The sequence below is a fragment of the Orbicella faveolata genome, unplaced genomic scaffold (genome assembly GCF_042242905.1).
Source record: "Orbicella faveolata isolate gen_17 unplaced genomic scaffold, um_ofav_v1 contig_34, whole genome shotgun sequence".
Taxonomy (NCBI): domain Eukaryota; kingdom Metazoa; phylum Cnidaria; class Anthozoa; order Scleractinia; family Merulinidae; genus Orbicella; species Orbicella faveolata.
Window position 1 is genome coordinate 21,045,001 of NW_028301563.1, and position 22,635 is coordinate 21,067,635.

General features: G+C 39.5%; 2 protein-coding genes across 3 annotated transcripts in view; both read left to right on the forward strand.

Annotated features, from left to right (window-relative positions):
- LOC110064046 (uncharacterized) overlaps nt 1–3,428 on the forward strand; it is a 25,274-nt gene extending 21,846 nt beyond the window's left edge. Inside the window, exons 31-32 of the mRNA XM_020771049.2 lie at nt 1–353; nt 587–3,428. The exon at nt 1–353 is cut by the window's left edge and continues 250 nt beyond it. Of these exons, the coding sequence (XP_020626708.1) occupies nt 1–353; nt 587–696 (463 nt within the window). The 3' untranslated portion in view covers nt 697–3,428. The remainder of the gene's footprint in view (nt 354–586) is intronic.
- A 1,940-nt stretch (nt 3,429–5,368) lies between these two features.
- LOC110064047 (uncharacterized) lies at nt 5,369–15,505 on the forward strand. 2 transcript variants are annotated; one of them, XM_020771050.2, is made up of 16 exons: nt 5,369–5,950; nt 6,777–6,884; nt 8,551–8,661; nt 9,119–9,229; nt 9,647–9,757; nt 10,133–10,243; nt 10,743–10,859; nt 11,067–11,183; nt 11,304–11,417; nt 12,384–12,497; nt 12,871–12,981; nt 13,507–13,617; nt 13,849–13,959; nt 14,329–14,439; nt 15,024–15,038; nt 15,247–15,505. In XM_020771050.2, the coding sequence occupies exons 1-16, from the start codon at nt 5,443–5,445 to the stop codon at nt 15,258–15,260; spliced, it is 1,995 nt and encodes a 664-aa protein (XP_020626709.1). In that variant the 5' UTR covers nt 5,369–5,442; the 3' UTR covers nt 15,261–15,505. The 2 variants fall into 2 exon arrangements, with proteins under 2 accessions (XP_020626709.1, XP_089127738.1); XM_089271612.1 differs by lacking the exons at nt 15,024–15,038; nt 15,247–15,505 and having other exon boundaries at nt 14,329–14,949.
- The last annotated feature ends 7,130 nt before the right edge of the window (nt 15,506–22,635 follow it).

Below are 22,635 nucleotides of genomic sequence, written 5' to 3' on the forward strand. Positions count from 1 at the left end.
GGCCATTGTCATGCCTCCAGGGCTGAGGCCACCACCAGGAAACGGACGTCTCACTCTGGGTCTGCCTGGAGGCGTTCCCCGTCTTGGAACACCAACACGGCAACATATTCAGTATCGGAGACCAACTACTTATCAACCCGGTTATGCTGGATATTATGGTTATAAGAATAGCAGAAGATACCAGAGGCATAATCCGGTAAGCTACGGAAACTCGCGGTATCCTTACCTCCAGAAACAGTGGTATTCGAAGCGCTATTACCCTGCGAGTAGTCATCCAAGAAGAAGAAACGCTTCTACAAACACGTTTCAACGAAGATACAGGCAAACAGAAAATAAAAGACGTATCAATCGAGGTAAAGTAAATGATAATAAGAAAATTTGACAGCTAATCGTGCCTCTTTCGGTTCGGCGGAAAATCGGGCTCGTTTGGTCTCGCCATGGGTACTTTGGGGCCGAGTCTGCATCTCGCCAAAATGCGAACCATGGCTCGATCAATAGAGCCTGAGAAGCCACGGAATTGTATCGGAAAGGTACGGATTTATCATTAGGTGTCAGGTGTTTTTAACAGATTGTTATTCATGTACAGACGCAGATGGCAAGGGCGCAAAAGTTACTTCAAGGAACGGCGTCAGCGGGAGTACAAAAGTTACGTCAAGATACAAGGTCGTCAGAAGGCACATCAGAAGATCTGAATGAATAAGAACTGGTCTTGCCTCTTTTTGTGTATACATTTTAGTTTTCTCGACTTTTAAGCCTATTAGAGAGCTATAGACTCATAAGCTCCTAGGCGTAGATAAAAATAACGAAAATGCTAACTTGCCGCCTGCTTGGTTCTAAATTGATCATTTTAATAAACCAGGCCAAACACCTACGAGTTTTATTTAAAACCAAAATTTGAAAAAAAGACCCAGACATCTGGCAGGATGTCCAAGTGTTACGACCCACGAAAATATATGGTGGTAAATACATTATACATAAATACATACATTCATTATACTTGTTTGAAGTTTAATATTAAGTTATTAGAATCTTTTCATTCTCTTAGCCACCTTGTTAAACAATATGGTGCTCTTCTGGTTCAGATGTAATGCTCACTGAAAACCAGTGACTGGTTCTCTTTCAAAATACAGAAAATAATCAATGCGAAGCCAAAAGCTGTTTTTCATTAGTCATACTAGTGATATATTATGGTTGATTTTTGAGACCAAACGTTAACATCACGTTTCAGTGGTTAAAGGGAGAGTGTAATTTTGTATATTTTCAGCATAAAACAAATGAATATCCACTATAGCTCTGTCCTCATTTAATTTCAAGGTTTCCGACAAAAGATCAAATTCCATTCCTTTTTAGTTAATCGTTTCTTTACCGTCAGTTTTATATCCAGTTTTTGAACGCAGACCAAAAGAAAACGATTCACAGTTTTCCACGGAATGCGTGAGTTTACCGTTGACTTCGTTTGCCGTTATACTTGGGATTATTTAAACATCGAGCAAAGCATCGAAAAAGTACACACGTCAGCAATAAATATTAAACGAGAAGGTCACTCCGAAAAGCTCACTTTTTTTGTCTTCGCCTATAGCAAGTTGACATTCATCTTTTCCACTTACCGATGTTTTAGCCTCTGAAGTGCAAGCTATCCTGCAGAAATTCGTCTCAAAAGAAGCGGCTTCGGAGGCCGCCATTTTGAAACTGTCTTGGCAACCAGGCCGTGTTTATGTGACGTCATTCCGTCCGACTCGAAATTGGCAGGAAGGAGAAAAACCTGCAACTGACCTAACATCCTTCACAAGGTCAGCAAAATCTATTTTTTCCAAGTGATTATCCACTTCACAAACTTCAATGCTATCATTTCGGAGTTTGGAGCATGTTTGGCTCAAAATAATATCGCACAAGAGCAGCCATAACCCAGAGTGACCAGAGTGGTAGTTAAAAGGCGGTCACCCCAAAACGCAGACCATGTAGACTGCAGACCGTGCAGACTGAGTACTTTTTTTCTAACACTTGACTCACTTTTTTCGTTTCTAGTGACAAAATAGTGTTCAATATGTCCTAATGTTTGTTATTTATCCACAGGCGGCACAAACTCAACATCTGACTGTTGATTCACGCGTTTAATAGACTTTCTATTGGAAATCCCCTTTACTGGTCCTAAATATACTATAATCAAGCTTTAAAATAAACTTACATACATTATGGGCGCAAATTGCGTCAATTTTTGACGGGTTTGTGGTTTCATTTATTTTGTCCAGTTTGTTGCTGTTGTTGTTGTGTTTTTTTGTTGTCGATTTTGTTAGTCTTCGCTTTCCTCTTAACTGATTCAAGCAAAGACGGTGACTCTAAGCGACCTTGTCCCACAAATCGCTTTTGCTTCACAAAGTACAGAATCGCCATTTGACTAGCAGTATTCCCGCTTTCGCTTAGTTGAGCGTGACCGTAAGTAAACCTCGAGAAAAAAATGCTCGCATGAAATTTTTTCCTTGAGGTTTTCTTATGCGTCACGCACGATGGACTAAGCGAATGAGGGACCACTCGTAGTCTAAATCGCCAGAAAAACACAACTGCCATAAGGACAGATAAATTAACCATTGCATCAACTCATCACGGCAACCGTATTGCGCTGAGAATTTCAAATGCTATTCGGTTTTCTGTGATCTTTCTATGCGCTACACCGAGAGTAGAAAATGCACATGTTACGTGTGACATTGTAATACAAGTGAAGTTTATTTCTACATTTTAAAATAGCTTTACTTAAGCATCTTTAGGACTAAAGGGAGTTTTCCTTTCAAAATCTGTAGCCACCGAGTTTGCGCGGCCTGTGGATAACAAACACTCCGATATGAAATTGAGCAGAACCAAAAAATATGCGAGTCAAAAGTAAATGCAAAAACGAGAATAAGGGAAAAAAAAGGACTCAGTCTGCACAGTCTACATGGTCTGCACGGTCTGCGGTCTGCAGTCTGCAGTCTGCATGGTCTGCGTTTTGGGTTGACCGGTTAAAAGGCTTGTCGGAAGCCATTTGGACAAAATGTCCCAGACGGAATGACGTCACGAAAACGCGGCCTGGCTGCTGAGTACTGTTCAAAATGGCGCAACAATGTTCGAATTTTCGGCTTCTTTGGAGACGAAGTTCACTTTAGAGGCTGAAACTTCGGTGAGTGGCTTAACTTAGTGCGAGGTTTTTATTGACGTTGACAAAAAGTATACATTTTTTGGAGTGACCTTCTCCTTTAACGCTCCTTCCTAGAAACGGTGGAATGTAAATGTGGGGTTTAAGCTTTCTGTAGTATTCCTATGTAAAGCCCCACGAACGTAGGAATGGCGCCATGTAAACAAAGTTATTTATTGATTTATTGATTTATCTACTTGTTTCTTTATGATCAACTGTGGTAATAATCAGATGAATGGAAATAAAACTAACTTTATCAAAATCATGACTCAGAGTTTACTTTGTGTTGTATTGTTGCATATTGTCATATTCTCCCCAAACATTGTTTGTCTAACGGCATGGACTGGAACCACACTACAACTCTTCATTTGTTAGCTTGCTCGTGACTAAACTAAGCAAAATGGCATAACGTTATTTTTAAATCAATCTGTAAGATCTTCCCACAAAATTGCTGAGGTTCCATCTGAACACGCCGTAAATCATTTACCAACCATTATCCATCTTCCTTCCCCCTCAGAACACGAAACACTTGTGTCTAACAAAGGCTGGTGAAGTAGAGACAGTCAAAGAACTCGTAACTGAGCTTTAATTTGTTAAATGTCATAATTTTGCCTCTGCCAATAAGGAGGGGCCTTTTGGGGAAAATGTGAATCAACCTTTCTTCCTTACTAGAACCTCCAGCGTTTTGGATGGGAGAACTCAAAGGCCGTCCGCTACAATTTTACAATCACAGCTAATCACTGACAGAACAGTACTAATGTTTAGTGCCAGTATCCAGTGGATTCTGAGTCCATGGAATACTGTACCATGCCTTTTTATTAAAGCAAAAGTAGCGTAACACAAGCTTTGCCTATTGTTATGGTTAGGATTTTTCAAAACAATGAACCATTTAAAGTCATCTAATTGAACCTTGTAAAAGTAAGTGTTCGCTAGTTCCTCGCTCTTACTATCACAAGCTCCCCCCAAGCTGCAACAATCCTTTCCACACGCTCCCCCACAAAAGCCGGGTTTGTAAATCTTATCACTTCCGAACAATGTTGAATTTCGCGCTCGGTCGATCTGGCTAAGCGTCGTTGATTTTTAACCATTGTCTTACGAACAATAGAATCCGTTTGCTTAAGGCTATTAAAGGAGCGAAAGTTTTGAATTATTGTTGATCTGAAATCCTAACAGAAAGTTTGTACAATACAAGGACTGAGGCGCCTCCTTGGTCTCGACCACTCCTACCTTAAACATCATCTAGTTGAGTCCATTTTTTGTACGTGGACGTCTAACATCCCCATAAATGAGTCAATATTCCATGCACTGTATGGGAGCTGTGTGTCAGTCAACTGAATGTTATCGTCCTGTTTTGCTAAACCAAAAATGTGGGCGCCTTAAAAAATCAGAACAAAACAGAGAAAAGAAAACTTGAACCGAAAGCTAGTAATACGAAAATATAATATGGAAGATTAATAGCCAGAAATTTGACTTTGAGTCTAAATGCTTTGAGTGCGAGGTGTCAGATTAGGGTGGACATGGCTGATCAGTTCCTGCTCATGCGTTATGTGGGATGTGTTACTGATGTTGCGATGTTCGCGGGCTCAAGTAACTGTCAGGCTGCACTTCAATTAAAAAAAAAGTCATTTGTTTTCCTGACCATGACCGCAGTCACTGCTTTGCAGAAGAATTAACACCTGATCTGTCCGTGACGTCACAGGAGAGATATCTCCCTGAGACTTATACCAAAAAAAACGCGGCGCAAGTTACGCGAAGTTGCGTGTTGTGTTGTTTGTTATCGTCTTTTAAAGAAATCTCGGCAATTTAAAAATTGTGAAAAAAATTAAAAGGGTCTTAGTTTGCTTCTTGTTAAGTTCTTATATCGCCCAGTTAATAAGAATTATATTATTAATCGACTTCTGTCTGCAATAATTGGCCTCTGTGAGGTGTAGTCCTAGTATTTACAAGGCCAGTTTATAAATATGTTGCAATTTTACTTTGAGTAAGTATATGACACAACTGTTTATTTTTCTCAACAGCTGTAAGTCCTATCCTACTTGTTAACTTCAAAAGTTAAGTTGAGGAAATTAGGTTAGTTCTCTAAACCTTCTCTGAACTCAAACCTAAATTCATATCTTATTTATGATCCAGAACAATGGACCTAAATTAAATGGCAAGTTAATTTCATGGTGGCCAATTGCAAATCACAAATCCTTTGTTGTACGTAAACAGAAAGGTATGTCCCTAATAACAAATTCTATTGGAATAATTTTATTTCTCTACGAAAACCATCAGAAATGGAGCCACGGATAGTTGGAATTCTCCTAGGGACTACCCTGTTTTTAATTCTAGGTCAAACTGCCGCAAGGCCTAGGGAAGAACATTTTTCGAATTTGACAAAGTCAAAAGAAGAGCAGAGGAAGACACAACAAGATGGATCAAAATGGACACAAACAAAACTTGGATTACGCGACACCTCGAAGGGTAAACATAGGAGAACGCGGGTCACTAAGCCCCCGATGAAAAAGCAAGCGCCTTCGCCGGTAAAAGATAACAACAAAGAGCGTAAAAGACAATTTATCATGCACCCACCCCACGCTTTCGGTCATCCGCTCATGTTCATGCGTCCGCCTCCAATGACTCAGCGAACCATCGTAACAACTCGTATCCCAAGACCTCCAATGGCGATACCTTATAACCCGTTTTTCTCCAGGAGCTTCCTCGGTGGAATGCATCATTCGCATTTCCCATTTTACGGCGATCCAATGGCACAAATGTATGGCGAGGAAGACGAGGACGAGGAAGGTTAGTGATTTATTTGCTTAGTTCACTGGTTTCACTATTGTTAACTTAAAAATCACGACCCACAAATTGACCAACCGGTAAGAGGAGACACGGGTGAACTGACTTCCGCGTCTGAATTCACCCGTCCATGCTGTGTGGTTGCCGAAGCAAGAGGTGCCGTGACATAGCAGATTTACTCCCTTTTACAGGACCAATATGATATAAATAAATGTTTGTTTAAAAAGAATCGTACAGTTGGCGTAGCAAAACTCATGTTAATATGTAACAATTTCAAAAGAGCAAATTCAAGTTATGTCAGTTTAACAGGGTACATTTTCATGGCAGTTTCGTCTGTAGAATTACAGCGATAGGTATTTTATCCACGGCCGTACACAGAAGTCCATGAAGTGTGACATAGAGAGCTAAAATTAATAGCAATACCTGTGCTTGCACAATGTATTTCCCGTAAGTAGCAATTTGATACTTTTTGAGGTGTATCAGTCTTGGACAACTAGAGTTGTTAAAGAATATGATTAAGCTTAATTTTCTCGAGCCTTAGTCATCGCATTTTCTTGTCAGATTGTAATTAAGCGGCAAAATATAAGAATCTGTAGATCAGGGCTCGATCGCATAAAACACTATACTGATCGGAAATAGGCAACAATAATAAATCAGGGCCATAGATTAAGGTCTGTATACTCATTTTAAGTAAAACTTCCTAGTTTGATCCTTTTTCTCAAAATGCATTTTTAAAGAGAATGAAAAAGGCCAGTACAGCGTATTGGTAAGAAGCTTACTTCATTTCTCTACCACTCGAACCAGTTAACCAGATTTTCATACCCCGCAGAGCGTCATTGTACTCCAAACCCATGCCAAAATGGAGCCACCTGTAATGAAGTCAAGGATGGCTATGAATGCATGTGTACCCCAGGCTTCAAGGGAACGGATTGCGAAGGTACATAATGCACTTGATATGCCTTTTTTTTTTTTTTTTTTTTTTTTTTACTTGATATGCCTTACAGAGTTTTTACCTATAGGTAATAAAAACTATAAATATTAACTTTTTTATAAAGAACGGGAGATATCGTTGCCGGGACCCTTACATTTTGATTGTAACGGTTTCGAATTCCGTCATGAACATGAAGCTGAAACTACTGAACCAAAAGTAACTGTTTTTTTTTTTAATGCAATTTTATTTACAGGATGAACACTAACACACTACTTACAGTACTAATACTATACTTACATTTACACTTACACTATACTTGCCACTTACACTACTTATACTTATACATGCACTAGTTACAATACATATATTACAATACAATCACACTAATTAAATTACAGTTAGCTTACTTACAATGCTCTTTTTTATTATAACATATAAGTTACATACATGCTACAACGCACTTAATTATGCTACACTGCTTCCTCACTTTTCAACTACGACCAACGGAAAAACACTTAAAATTACTTACAATACTGCTGATTAAACATATGCGCCTACATAATTAATATATAGATTTAGCCAAGCCTAAAAGCGGCGCTCCTGGACCGGACTCAGGATAAGCAAGAATTTATATTTGAGTTTTGTAACTTTACGGTGAGGTTTTCCATTTCTGTTGTTTGGCCTTCTGTTTTGAGTTTGAATAATCTCAAGGTCCTCAAAATACACAAAACTGACAAAAGCAGTGAAAAATATTTTGTATACATGAAAAATTATACTTCGGTTAACTTTTGTAATCCCGGGTTAGCGTTAACCGCCTTCCGAACAACCAAGCCAACAAGTTAAAATGACATGAGCCCGTGATCCAATCGAAAGCCAGCACTTGGTAAGCACTTGGTAAACACGTGACCTCGATGAGCTCTTAATTTGAGCCCGCGATGTGGTCACGTGATACTGCTTAGCGGATACCTTGTTTTGACAGGTGTCAATTGACCAAAACATGGATTTCCAATATCAAAGAGGGACGCTACAAACCGAGGGTGCATGTCTCTGTCATCCTATTAGCTAGGGTATCGCCGCCATCTTGCGCGACTCCGTTGTCGTCGTCGCCGTCGTCGTGCGTACGCGCCCACGAGCAATACCACTAGCCACGATAACCAGGAGAAAATCAATTCATGGGTTTCCTTTTCTTTCCTATATGGGTATGGGACTCCGCTTGGCGGCCCTTCGGGCCGCCGAAGCTTCCGCCGTAAAAAAGAAGGAAAAACAAACGAACGAACAAAAAGAAAAAGTGAGATAAAAAGGAGGGGTAAGCTCTGCGGCTTTTCTTTCGCTTTCTTTTAATACAGGAAAAGGTAACATCATAGATGTTCTTGGACCAAAAGTTGTTGATTTATCGGCCTTGGTGACTGGATAAGAATTAAGCTGAATTATTTGAAACAAATTATTTTTGAACAAAGCAAGACCATTTCTTAAGGAAGGACTTGTTATGACTTACTCGTGTGATTTATAGTTCCCGCCATGTTATCTCACTCAAGGTACAAATAAAATGTTGTTATAGTTGCTGCATGCTGTTGTTGACTCGAGTTGGTCTCACAAATAACTAGAGCATAATGCTGCGTAAGAAGGATTGCTAATCACTCTTTTAACCAGTCACGTTTTCTTTGCTTCCAAGAGGAGAACAAGTGTCACCCAAACCCTTGTCGTAATGGCGGGATCTGCACAGAAGCAAATGGAGCATACATTTGTACCTGTATGGAAGGATACAAGGGAATCAACTGTGAAGGTAAATTTTTTACCTGCCTCGTCTAAAATCTCAACTACTGCAAGTCGAACGTATGTTGTTACTTTGGCAACGGTATTAGATAAGCAACGAACTTAAGAATCTTCGACACAGTTACAGTAAAACTTTGGCCAAGTTTGTACAATAGAAAAGGCAAAAGCAAGATGCTGTATAGCATGCAAGCAATCGAAAACAATCCTTCCACCCTCTTGCCCTTCAACTTTAAGGTTTTCGCATCAAACACTAGGAAGGAAAAGGTGATATTTGATCTGTACCATACTGAGCGTATTCAAAACACGCGAAGCTGTATTGTTGAATAGAATTCTTACAGCCAAACTTTATTTCTTACATTCCTCTTCTTCATATAATGGCATCTTATTTTTAACAAAGTTCTTAAATACAATTTAATCGCTCAAAACTTTTTCTTGAATATTATATTTCGTATTTTTGTAACTAATAGAGAAAAACAAATGCCAGCCAAACCCGTGTAGAAATGGCGGAACATGCACCGAAATGGATGATGGGTTCGAGTGTTCGTGTCCAGCAGAATACAAGGGGCCAACATGTCAAGGTAAATTGTTTACCATTACAGAAGTTTCTTTCCAGAGGAATAGAGGCGCAATGGCTTTTAGCTCAATGTGTTCTGTGATTTTAGAACTCGTGAGTTTGACTTGCCTTGCCGCCGTCGTTTTCCTGTGCTCTCGACCTGTAATGCACTAAAATCTCACATAGGGGCAGGAGTAATTAGATAATTCACCCTTGCAGCTGAACAGAGCATATAGCGTTTCAAAAACCCACTAAAAATCGAGGGTAATGGAGAATGAAACTGTCTATAACATAATTGTAAAATATTGATTTCATTTCTCTTAAAATAAATTGTTTAACAAAATGCATTCAAGAATTGCTCTGAAAAAATTATTCCCTGGTGTTATTATGATTTTTATCTAAGTTTCTTTAGTTTGATATTTTTGTTATCGTAATTTTTCAGTGGAGAATCTTTGCTTCCTGAACCAATGTCTCAATGGAGGTACATGTATGGAAGTCATGGGATCCCACAGCTGTTTGTGTATGGAAGGGTTCAGCGGTTCTGTCTGCGAAAGTGAGTTGCTCTTTTAAAATGTAGTCTGCTCTGAAACTAGTTTATATTGTTTCTATGCGACATACAAGAAAAGCTCTAATGTCAAAGAACATTTTCATTAGACAATGAGCGAGAGTTGTGTACACTATATATTGGAACAATATTTGTATTTCAGTTTCACAGCGCTGGTTAGCGAACTTCTGGTTTCTCATCTCGAAAGTGTTTAATTGTCATTTATTTAATATTTGTGCCTATTTGTTGTTGTTTTTTGTCTGTTTGTTTGTTTGTTTGTTTGTTTGTTTGTTGACAGGATAGAAAGGATACCCACGGTCAAACATCTCTGACAAGTTGGTATCGGCTGTTATCGTCTGAATTTTCTCTTTTTTTTTTCTTCAGTTGAAAGCAGATGTCGAAGTAACCCTTGCAGAAATGGAGGAACATGTTATGACAATCACAACTCTTACACCTGTTCTTGTTTAGCGGGCTTCTCAGGAATCAACTGTGAATGTAAGTAGCTCTCTTCAAATGGAGTGCTCCTGAGATCGATGATGCCGATGTGACGCCTTGGGAGTAGATTCTGACATTTCCCTTGAGCGTTTGTTTCAAAATGGAGCTGAACATGTCCGGCACTAGCAGAAGACGGACAGGAAAATGGAATTAGCAGAACATGAAATAGTTCACATTAACCATTCATTTTGAAGTGGAAAGCAAAAACCAGCAGAATATTTAAACGAACGTTAATCTCCTAACATAATCCATCAGTGGACTGTAATTTTGCCAATTTATGTAAATAAGAGATTACCGTAAGACTATCGTACGACTGCACTACGACTACGGTACTATTGCTCCACGACTACCATACCACTGCTGTACGACTGCCGTACGACCGTATGAAAGCAGTACGGCCCACCCACGGCTGCCTCACCACTGGGGTCTTACTGGAAACAGCCACAGTATGAGTTTTTTTTCAGCAACGTATTTCTTTATTCTTGTGCTTTCCTTGTAGCGATGGTCTCAGTATGTGACTCTAACCCATGCCTTAACGGTGGCTCATGTCTTAATCAAGGACCCAACGTCTATAAATGCGTATGTCCACACGGCTTTCGTGGAAAGAACTGTGAAAGTAAGAGTTTTCTAGTGTTTGTACATTTTTTGTATTGATTGTTGGTTTGTTTGCTTGGTTTGCACAAGATCCGGTTTTCAAATTCATCAAAACTCAACATAAAAATTCTAAGTTGCATGAAGTGTAACAGTGTAGTAACAAGCTGGCCATTTAAACAAAACCAAGTACGGTGCAGACAGTTGATTTTGTGCTTTGCTTTATTTGCAGCGGAGAAAAAATGCGAACCTAACCCTTGCCAGAACAGTGGAGTTTGTAGAGAACTTGTGGAAGATGAGGATTACAAATGTGAATGTTTACATGGATACAGAGGCAAAGATTGTGAAGGTGGACTGTCTCAATATTGCTTCTTATGAGTGTGAACAACTTCAGTAGCTGTTGCATCACTAAACAGACTGATTATTTCTTCTCTTCTGAATGCAATTTTGTTCCTTTTCCTTTTTCCAGAGGAGATTAACTTATGTGAATCAAATCCGTGTACGAATGGGGGAACTTGTTCCACGCTGTTAAATTCATACCATTGTCTTTGTGTCGAAGGATTCCGTGGAATTAATTGCCAAGGTAAGTTGACTTACTGCACGGCTAGTTAGATTTGTTTTACGTCTGACCACACGACCAACCAACCAAACGACTGACTGACTGACCGAAAGACCGACCGACCGACCGACCGACCGACCGACGGAGCGACCCGGCGACCGACCGACCGATTGACCGATCGACCAATTGGCTGATCCACCGAATGATTAACTGATGAAGTCACTGGGCCTGTCCAATGAAAAGGTGGATAAACTTATCCATCGGACAATTCGCTGTCTAGTGGATAAGTATTAAAACAACATTCTATGCTATCATTGGTTAGTAATAAATCTCTGAGAAACGTTATCCATTCTTTGTGCAACCAGAGCTGGTCGTTACTGATTAACCGAACGACCGGCATGGCTGACAGGCTAGATGGCTGCCAGAATGACTGACTGACTGACTAGCTGGCTGGCTGCCAGAATGACTGACTGACTGACTTTCTGACTGGCTGGCTGGCTGCCAGAAAGACTGACTGACTAACTGACTGACTGACTGACTGACTGACTGACTGACTGACTGGCTGGATGGCTGCCAGAGTGACTAACTGACTGACTGACTGGCTGGCTGGCTGGCTGACTGACGGACCGACGGGCTGGTTGACTGACTAACTGACTGACTGACTGACTGACTGACCGCCTGACCGACTGACCGACCAGCCGACCGGCCGACCCGCTGACCGGCTGACTGGCCGACTGGCCGACTGACCAACTGGCTGACTGGCTGACTGAGTGTTAGTCCATCCGTCTGACTGTTTCACTGACCGACTGATTGATTAGCTGCCCAATTGACTCATCCGCCGACAGACCATTCACTGATCGGCTGATTGTTTTCATGCTAAATTAACTAATTGACTGATTGATTGATTGACTGACTGATTGATTGATTGACTGACTGATTGATTGATTGATTGATTGATTGATTGATTGATTGATTTTATTCGTATAACAGAGCCAGACAGATGTCACTCACTTCCATGTCAAAATGGTGGTACATGTATCCAGGAGATCACTGGAACTTACAAGTGTCAGTGCCAGGAGGGATTCAGAGGCTTCAACTGCGAAGGTCAGTAGCTGACAACAAACATGTTGGTTCGGTCGCGGCTCACTCTTGACAGCTTACAAATATCAGCCAATTGATTTTTTTTTTTTTTTTTTTTGGTTTTTTCTTGTCGTTAAAATCTGATGTCACATACGGGGTTTATTCTTTTATGGCTGAACCCAGTTTTATAATATTAGCTGGTCAATTTATTTCAAAACATAAGATAAATTTATCATTGTCCAGACGTATGATGACGGAAAAATCCAATTACTTGTTCAAAGCTCGCGTAGGGCCGACTATATGTTTGCCAATTAATATTATGTTTAAGAAACCAATACATTGAATTGACATGGCCGACTTCATTCTAGATGACTGTGATTTTTGTTCGTTATTTTAGAGGAGCTGAAGTGTCATTCCAATCCATGTCAGAATGGCGGCACCTGTTTTGAGAACAGCGGTGGCTACACTTGTACCTGTCCCCCAGGCTATAAAGGAATCAACTGCGCAGGTGAAAAAGCTTCAGATGTAGAGTGATTTCTAATGACCTATGGGCAAAAATCAAATCAGGGCAAACGCTGAAGAAATTACTCCAACCGCGTTTAGCAGGTCACGTAAATCAATCGGTATTCAAAGTAGAAAAACGCTTTGACTTGAAAGGGTCGGAATATGGACAGCAGCTTTATTCTGATCGGTTGAATAACGATGAACGGCCTTTCTGAACTAACTTGTTGGTAGGCATTTTACCACGGGTAAAGCTCTAGTATTATTGATCATCTTTCTATCATGCCGCTGGGATGTATTACTGAAGTAGATATATGACACGTCACCAAGAAGCCCAAATAGCTGGAACTTATTTTGTTTGTAATACCGTCTAAGTACCTACATATCGTTGTAGTAAACGTAATCCTCAGCTATGGGATGTCAGTGTAATGGCATGAACGCCACTACAAACTGTACAACGAGTACTTCTAACTATCAGAACACTGCATAAGATGTGCTGAATACTGTGTTTCATTCTATTAACTTCACTCAGAGCGCGATAGCTGTCACCCTAACCCTTGTCATCATGGTGGTGTGTGCGAGATAGACGGTGATGATTACACGTGTTCCTGCTCGTCTGGGTGGACTGGACTCACGTGTGAAGGTACGTCATGCATTCATTTTATTAACCCAACACATTTTCCTCAATTCCGGGATAGAAGCTAAAATTTTTGCCGAATTTAACGCAATTTTAAAATTTTTCAGCGTTAAAACAAGATCGCCTGATAACCTGAAGGCGTAAAAATCTTAAAATGTTAAATGTTCTGGCCTAAATATCATTGATGATAAAGAAGTAGAAGAAGTTGTGCGTTTTACATCATATTTATTTTGCCAGATGAAGACCACTGCCACCCGAGCCCGTGTGAGCACGGTGGAGTTTGTATCGCCAAAGGACCTTCATATGAGTGTCACTGTCCTATACACTGGACGGGAATTAACTGTGAAAGTAAGGTTTCATATAAGATATAAGATTTCAATTCCCAATGGCGTAAATCCAACATTTTGTCAAATTCAAGAAACTCTTAAGGTCGATCAATTGGCGTAAAGACGTCTCACCGTCTCTTCGAGAGTCTAATAGATTAATTTAAAACCATTGAAAATGTCCTGACGTGAAACCAGATGGAATTAAATCCTTCCAAATAGTCTTCCTTTAACATACTTTGCGTTACGGTCCACCAAACTTGAACTGCATGCAATGTTTCAAACCAACTATATTTTTTTCATATTTGTTCACCCTTAGATACAACTCATAGTAAGGGGTTCGATCACTCATTATTAGTAAGTTGTCATTTACTTGTTATCCCCGATCTTCTAGCACCTACCACATTAGCATACGCGGTGGCAAACACATGCGCAGCTACGACATACGGCTGCTGTCCTGATGGCAAGACACCCGCGGCAGGACCTCACCAAGCAGGCTGCCCTGGTAAGGAACTCGCTAATACTAAGTGGTATAATTTTATTCGGGAAGGTTCTTGAATGGTACACACATTCTATGTTATTCGCTATTCAACGAGCAAGTGTTTTCAGCTTTATCTAGTCAAGAGTCGGCAATCATGATCTCGTGGACTGGAGGTTATAGGAAATGGAAAGCACTGAATATATCATGTAAACGGGTACACATTTTAATCTTGGTGCATTCGTAAAGTATCTGAACAAAGTTTTAATATAGTCAATAGATAAATCCCTCATCAATTTATCATTCTATTGAAGCTATTGATTTCACGATGATGTTTGAAGCATCGAGACGTCGTCAAAAAGTTTAGTTTTTCGCAAAAGCTAGTATTGAACATTGCAGCCTCGGGGCATTGACATATGACAAGAGCTTTTCTAGTATCCTACTGCACAGTTACCAGGTCTGCTCTTTTCTCTTAGGCAACGGCACCTACATTGAAACAGAGTTCATTTCCGAAATCTGTGTTATTATGTGTTACGACAGTAATGTAGATGATATTTCAATAACCATTTGTATTTCTTCTTTCATGCTCTCAAAATCTGATTTTCAAAAAGAACACATTGGAGGAGGTAAGATATCCTCAAATTATTTTGACAATAGATAGGGTTGGCTAGATTTTCCATTCAATGTCTGAAACAAAACTCGAAGAAATTATGAGGTTGATTTCTACAAAGTTAAAAGTCTATTTTTTGGAACGAGGTAAACTTGTTGATGTTACCTTCGAGGCTTAGGAAATAAAAAGAATTTTGCTTCTCTCACTCGCATTTTCTCTCGCAGGAATTGCAAAGTAAGCTGTGTTCTGGGACCAAAGAAGCTGACGAAACATTCCGAACAGCTCTTGTTTCCATGGAGATAACTTATGTTCTTCGGTTATTTCAAGGAGATGGAGCAGAACTATACCGTTGTTTCATTACTTCGTGAGACTTTTTTCAAACAATATTGTAAATAGAGAGTAAGATCTGCCTTGGTAGTTTAAAGCATTACAGTCATAATACCTTGTATAACTAAACGTCATTTGTTCAAAATGCGCCCCCAATACTGGTTTACGCGTGATTCTCAGTTTGAAAGCTCTGACACTGTCAAATAGTTTAACATGAGAATTTTTTCATCTGTGCTACTTTGCGAATTCATTTAATTTTTTTATCGAAAGCAAGGCTTCGGGGTGAAATTAGCATCCTGATGTTAACACGGATAGGGACCCTTTGCTCCAGCTGCATAAATTGCCACCGCGAGTTCACAATTATAAGAAAGCAAAACTACTATACATCGTGTAAACAAAAATGTTTGCACCGCTTGATCGTCACTGTGGGAGATTTTTCACTATGAATTAGGAGTTGTTATGACTCAGGTTAACCCTAGGTAGATTCATCCATTACCACTTAAAACGATCCATTCACCAATTCCAGAATTGACGTCATAACACTTGCCGCTGCCAATGTTCTTGTTATAATTAATGACGGTTAACGCTCGCATCCTGGTTAAATATGTTATGATTATTGATGATGATGATTATTATTTAGCGAATCCAATAGACAAAGAATAAGAGAGTTAATCCCTATACAGCTCTTATTCACAACATAATTCCTCTCAATGAGTTATTGTAAGATCACTGCCGGTTTAATAGGAAGTTACGGGAGGGTCAGGAAACTGGCCAATTCTGTGACACGAATTTCAGTCACGTGGACAGCCTAGGCGACTTTACAGGCCTTTTGATCCTCCATGAGAACCGCGTGGTAACAATCACGGAGACCTGAGCACCATTGATAAAAATAACTTGAGAGGGATTAACTGTGAAATAAGACGTATATGAGAGATTAACTATATTACCCTTCATCCTCTCTTGGAGAGTACGTCTTGTAGTTACTAGTCCTCTCACGGCACGAAAAATCGCATTTACCGCGCGTCAAATGTGTTGTTAAAGGTTTTGTAAAGGTCGCCTTTGCACGTTTTGAAGATCTGACGCGAATCAAAGATCATCTGTGAATAAGCCTTTACCACCAAATCAAAGGCGTGAAAGGCCGTTTTTACTCACCTGTGAACGCCTGTGTTTTTAGGGTTAAAGGTGATCCTTTGATACGCCTTTGCGCACTGTCAAAGGCGGGTCAAAAGTGTAATCAAATTTGTCTGCGATTCAAGTCAAAGGTTTGCTAAAGACGTGGTCAAAGATGGCTGTGACGCAGGCCAAAGGTTTGTCAAAGGTGCTCCGCGCGTTCCGCGCTCGCGCGTCTCGCCCGAACTTCTCGCTCGCGCTCCTCTTTCGCGATTCGCGACCGTTGATCACGTTTCGCGCGATCCACATCTTATACGCATTTTTCTACTTGTTACACTAGCTTTGTAGCACCACATACGAAGGATGCAATCATATCCGTACTCTTGTTTTATGTCTGACAAGTCTTGAAGATCATGTCAGCTTTAATAAGGTTATTTTGTTCCAAAACTCTTGACAAATGTTAACGGAAAAGCGGCCCGGAAAGATCATTGCACCTGATTTTAGGAAAATAAATATACTCAACTTAATTCATCTCAGTTTTAATTTTTTTTCCCGTTTTTATCAAGAGTAAATACCTTCAAGTACCTTACATAAACGTTTTGGGCTTCAGATTTCAAAAAGCCACGTTACAGGCTTGGTTTCAAACTACACGTAATGCGACTGATCATGAGGAAAACATTGTTCTATCTATCGTGAAAACAACAGTCAACAAATTTTCCATGGTATAAAGCGCATTTATCTAACATTGAAGTACTATGGCTAAATTTTCAGTTCCTTAAATTTAATAGACCAGACTAGACAATAGAGAGGATAACCGCAAAATTTCGGGAAAGATATGGCAAACTTTGCACAAAAGTCAACTAGTGTAAAAGCCTCCTTTCCAGATGGCACGTACAGTCCGTTGCACGGAACTCCTAATGTTTTGGCAATTCTTCTTTTCTGCTGCTTGCACTTGCTAATTCTTGCATTATAAGTGGAATGGAATACAGTGTTTTCCACTTCTTTCTCATCAAAGTGGTTAAACTGCCTTGTTGGGGTCAATGCCAACTGAATCCCCATGCTTTCTAGGGAAGACACATTTTGACAAAGTCTAAGGCGTTGACGAAATTAATCAATGCATCTTCATCCTGTCAACCATTGCTTGTCCGCATTTGTCTAAACAGAAGCAAACAGACAATGAGTAATATTCCTCATTTTCAAAAGATCCAGTGTGTTGCATAATATACTTGACTGAGGATAATTAACACAATAGCTCCATATTTTGACTTTAAAAATATGTAAGGATATATTTCTTTGGCATCATGTGCTCCTCAAAGCTCACGGTTTTCCTTGAGCTTTGCTCTAAGAAAACTGTTTGCTAATCTGGGAACTGGTACTGTCTGTGGACAAATATTTTCATCAGAGTGCATAACACTTTTCAGAGAAATGCATGAGTCAAGGATAGAAGAGTGGACTCAATTAGTAGCCTTTTTTTTGTATTTCTCTCCATTCTACTTAGAGATTTGGTCACACAGATATGTCATTAAGAGCCAGTTTAACAAGCTAATTTCACCGGCTGAACAAGGGCTTATCCCCAGCTAGAATTTCATAAGAGAACAGAGACTTGCGGTCATTTTGAAAGTGCACAGCTTGGCACAAATAACAAAAAGCTTAAAGCCAGTTTACCAGTCCATCTGTCTGCCTGTCTCTTACAGACATCTCACAACAAAGATCTCTTACGGTTACAAAATAGTAATCTAAAAAACCAACAAATCTGACATAAACTGTGACAAGAAATGAGGAATACCTTTGGGAATATTGCTGTTCCTGTGTAATTTCCACAGATCTCTTCATGATCAGTAGTGTTATCTTTTTCCTAATTTTCCTTGTAGATCATATGTGAAAAGGAGCATATAACCATATCAACAGTTAGCAACTACTTGTACACTTTTTTTCCACTGAAAAAAATTCCTGAAATTAAATAATTTAACATGAGACATGCCTGCATGGAATCGCATAGCTGTGGCATTCATTGAAACAAAAATCCAGTGCAAGATGATGAATACAACCACTATGACTCCCAGCAGCCGCATCTCATAGAGGGAAATGGCCATTATCCAGACAAATTTGCCAACAAAATTTTAAATTGAGTAAAGCAAATGAAGGTCTTTGTCAATTACTTTTACTAAGTTATTATAAAATCCTCTACACCTTAAATTCTCTACTGATCTCATCAATAGTTATGAATTAATCATATTATTAATTTTGCTTGAAAAAATTTGGTTTGGAAACCTGATGGCCAAACCAAAACAGTTGATATTGCAGACAACCACACAAAATTTAGATGCAAAACTCAGCTTTTACCAGTCAAAAACCAACATTTCCTGAGACTGGGTTGCAAACTTTGATTCATTTACCAAAAAGATTCCCATCCCTTGCATGTTTTCAACAACATTTTAATTTCTTAATTTTCGTCCAGGTGAGCCAGTTGATGTATTTGTCCCATAAGAAAGACAACATTTCCTCACTCAATGTCCTTAAATGAACCAAAAAGAAACAACGTTTTTTCACAGAGTGATGCATGAGACTATAATAAAAATGATCAATTAAAATAATATCAATAAATTATAGCCAGGTTTTTTAAATCTATTTATATACTTTCTTTGCTGGAAAAAGATATAAAAAGTTGTGGCTGAAGAAGTTATAAGATGGTCTATGCTACAAAATATAGAAATAACAAATGAATATTCCAGCCTTTTACTTACCAAAATGTTGTGATGTGTGCACACTTTGGAGCACTGCATGATTAAACTGCATCTGAGTTGACTATGAACTACAGAGTTGCATATTGTATCCTCTCCCAGTTTATTCTGTTAATGTCTTCAGTTCTCCTAGAATGGCTAGCTGAAGGATAAAAACAACATTCATAAGCAAATTTCCACTAGTCAGTTTTTAATTGGCATTTAATTGTCTACTGCTCAAAAGACCAAGACATGAAACTCTAAAACTATTGGTACTGTCCAGAGAGGTCACATAATAATATTATTACGAGGTCAGCTTTTTAATTTGCAACTAATGGCAAGTTTGATTTTTATCAAACATTGTAACAATTTCACCCATTAAAGATAAGCTGGATTATGTGTACTAAAGACATCCATGGTCGAGTGTCGATCAATACCCTTGATCGATACTCTCAATTGACACTCGATCAACACCTGATCGATACTCAATCGACATTCCATCGACACTCAATCTACATTTCTATTACTCAGTTTTGCAAATGTCACAGGGTAGGTGCATTTGATCACCTGGTATGACACCATTCTTAGCCCAGGAGACAGTTCAAAATATCAAATGCCTGGCAAGTTCATGGTGGGGGGGTGGCCAGGAGATAGTGGAGTTCCAAATGACTGATCCATAAGCCTGATACAACAAATATCAAAACATATTTTTACTACAGTTGCTACTAATCTCGCAAACTGATTGTCATCACAGTGGTCAAAATTTGTTGTGGACTCACTCGGCTGTGTTTCACGAGTCCACAACATTTTGGCCACTGTGCTGATGCGTATCATTGTCAATAAGAGTGCAGACCACGCTAAACCACATTCGATTTGTTAAATTCACACCAATGAAGTCATTTATCAACATCAGTGAACAAACATCATCATAATTTCAACTGTAGCAACAAACAGAGCTTTTTTCAATAGAATGGTAACTAGAGACAAAAGTAAAAACTTATCCATAGATTAAATTTTCAGAGTCAACAACTCTTTCAATGGTATAATTAATATAATAATTAAGTCAGGTCGAGATGGTTTGTCATGCATGGCTGACTGAGTTTTTCCTTCAATGCAAATTTCCTTTACATTTACATGAGCTTTCTTTCAAGGGAATTGCTTAAGCTCAGAAATTACCAGAGGCATTGTGCACAACAATTTATACGGAGATAGGGTTAAGTTTAAGCTTAATTATTAAGTTACGTTTATTTCAAGCACTGATCATGCTAAAAGCTATGCTATGACGGACACTTCAATTTAATGCACAAGACTTGACTGAGTAAGGAAAAAATATTAGCTTTGTTACATTTTTTTAAATGAGTATATGTGAATTGAAAATAAAGTCTTGTCTTTTCTTAACGAAGAGCTTTGCCGATGAACTGAGATTCAGTCAAGTGCAATTAATCTTCGACCAAAATGTTTTCGCCGAGGATCTGTCCTACTATGAATATACGCAATTCATAGCTCTTTATTCCTTTATGTAGCCATTGCTGCGTTTAATTTACTTTTACAACACCGTTATTCTCTGAACATTGAAAAAAATGAACGAAATTCAAAGACTTACCTTTCCTGGTCCAAAACACAATGAAAATTTCACCAGATCCGCCATAATGAAGCCAAATGAAGAAAAATGTCTGCTTTCCTCACAGCCGACTTCGTTGACCTTTAGTCTCTCTCTGATTGGCCAGAAAAATGCGGGAAGCCGCTGGCAGCCGCGTTTTTCCCGCTGTTTTTGAGCTGTTTTCTTGTGCCACCTCCAGGTCAAGTGAAAACTTTTTTATTAAAAAAATACACATTGGCAAGAAAGCAAGCTTTCATTTAATCGTTAAAGCAGAAAAAAATACGAAAACGCAAGCTATTAGGGCGTTAAAAGAGGAGTCGCAGGATATGGCCATATTTGACCTCGCCTTTGACATGACATGACGTAGGATCAAAGTTGTACAAAGCCATGGCGCCTTTGAACGCCTTTGACATAAGAGATCAAAGGTATGCAAAGCCGTGGTGTCTTTGAACGCCTTTAACGCGCGTCAAAACTTAAGTCAAAGTTATTGACATGTTTGACCTCACCTTTAACAGGGATCAAATGTATAGCAAATCCATAAGATATTTGATTCCTCCTTTGACGTGGGTCAAAGGTGGAGTCAAAGTTAACATCACATTTGCCCTCTTCTTTGTCATGGATCAAATGTATCGGCAAAGCCATGAGAGTTTTGACATACATTTGACGCACGTCAAAGTTTGGATCAAAGCTATGATCATATTTGACCTCGACTTTGATCAGGATCAAATTTAGAGTAAATCCAATTTTTCGTGCCGTGTCTTTGTCCCAAGCCTCCACAATTGCTTTCCATTTCTGACGGTCCTGAGCTGCTCTTTTGGCTTCGCACCAGGTCATGTTGATCTCCTTCAGGTCCTTCTGTATGCTTCTGCGCCATGTAGTTCTGGGCCTGCCACGTTTCCGTGTTCCTTGCGGATTCCAATCCATCGCATGGCGCGCTATGTTTCTCTCACCCTTCCTTAGTGTATGACCAATCCATTTCCAGCGTCTTCTCTTTATGGTGGTAACAATAGGCTCTTGTCCAGTTCTTATCGATAAATCTTAGTTGGAAATCACCTCAGGCCAATATACTCTCAGAATTCTCCTCAGACACTTGTTGATGAATGTTTGTACTTGCTTTGTAGAAGCTGTCGTCACTCGCCATGTCTCTGAACCGTACAGTAAAACTGCCTTAACATTGGTGTTGAAAATTCTAATTTTGGTAGCTGTGCGCAGGTCTTTGCTTCTCCAGACTGGTGTAAGCATGGCAAAAGCTTGCTGTGCTTTCTTACTTCTTACTACTATTTCTTCATCCATTCCTCCAGTCTTATTCATCACGCTACCGAGGTAGGTAAACTCTTCAACCTCTTCAATGTACGACTGATAGAGACGAACCTCTCCTTGTTGAATGGCATTGATCCGCATCCCTTTAGTTTTACCAGGATGGATCTTAAGGCCTACTCTTTGTGCTGTGGTGTTCAGTCGTTCCATTTGGTTGTTGGCATCCTGAAGCCTATGCGATAACATGCAGATGTCATCAGCAAAGTCTAGGTCCTCTAGTCTCTGGATCATCTCCCACCGAATTCCCCTTGGTCTGTTGAATGCTGTTTTAGTCACCCAGTCTAAAACCACTAAGCATAGCAGAGAGGACAGTAAGCAGCCCTGTCTTACGCCTGTTGTCACTCTAAATGGCTCCGTAAGGGTTCCCCCATGGATTACTTGGCATCTGAAATTGTTGTAGAAAAGTTGAATCATTCTGATGAATTTCTCTGGTAGCCCATAGTGTCGAAGCAGTGCCCATTGCACTTGGTGGTCGATGCTATCGAAAGTTTTTTCGAAGTCCACAAAGTTCAGATACAGAGATGCTTGAAACTTTTATG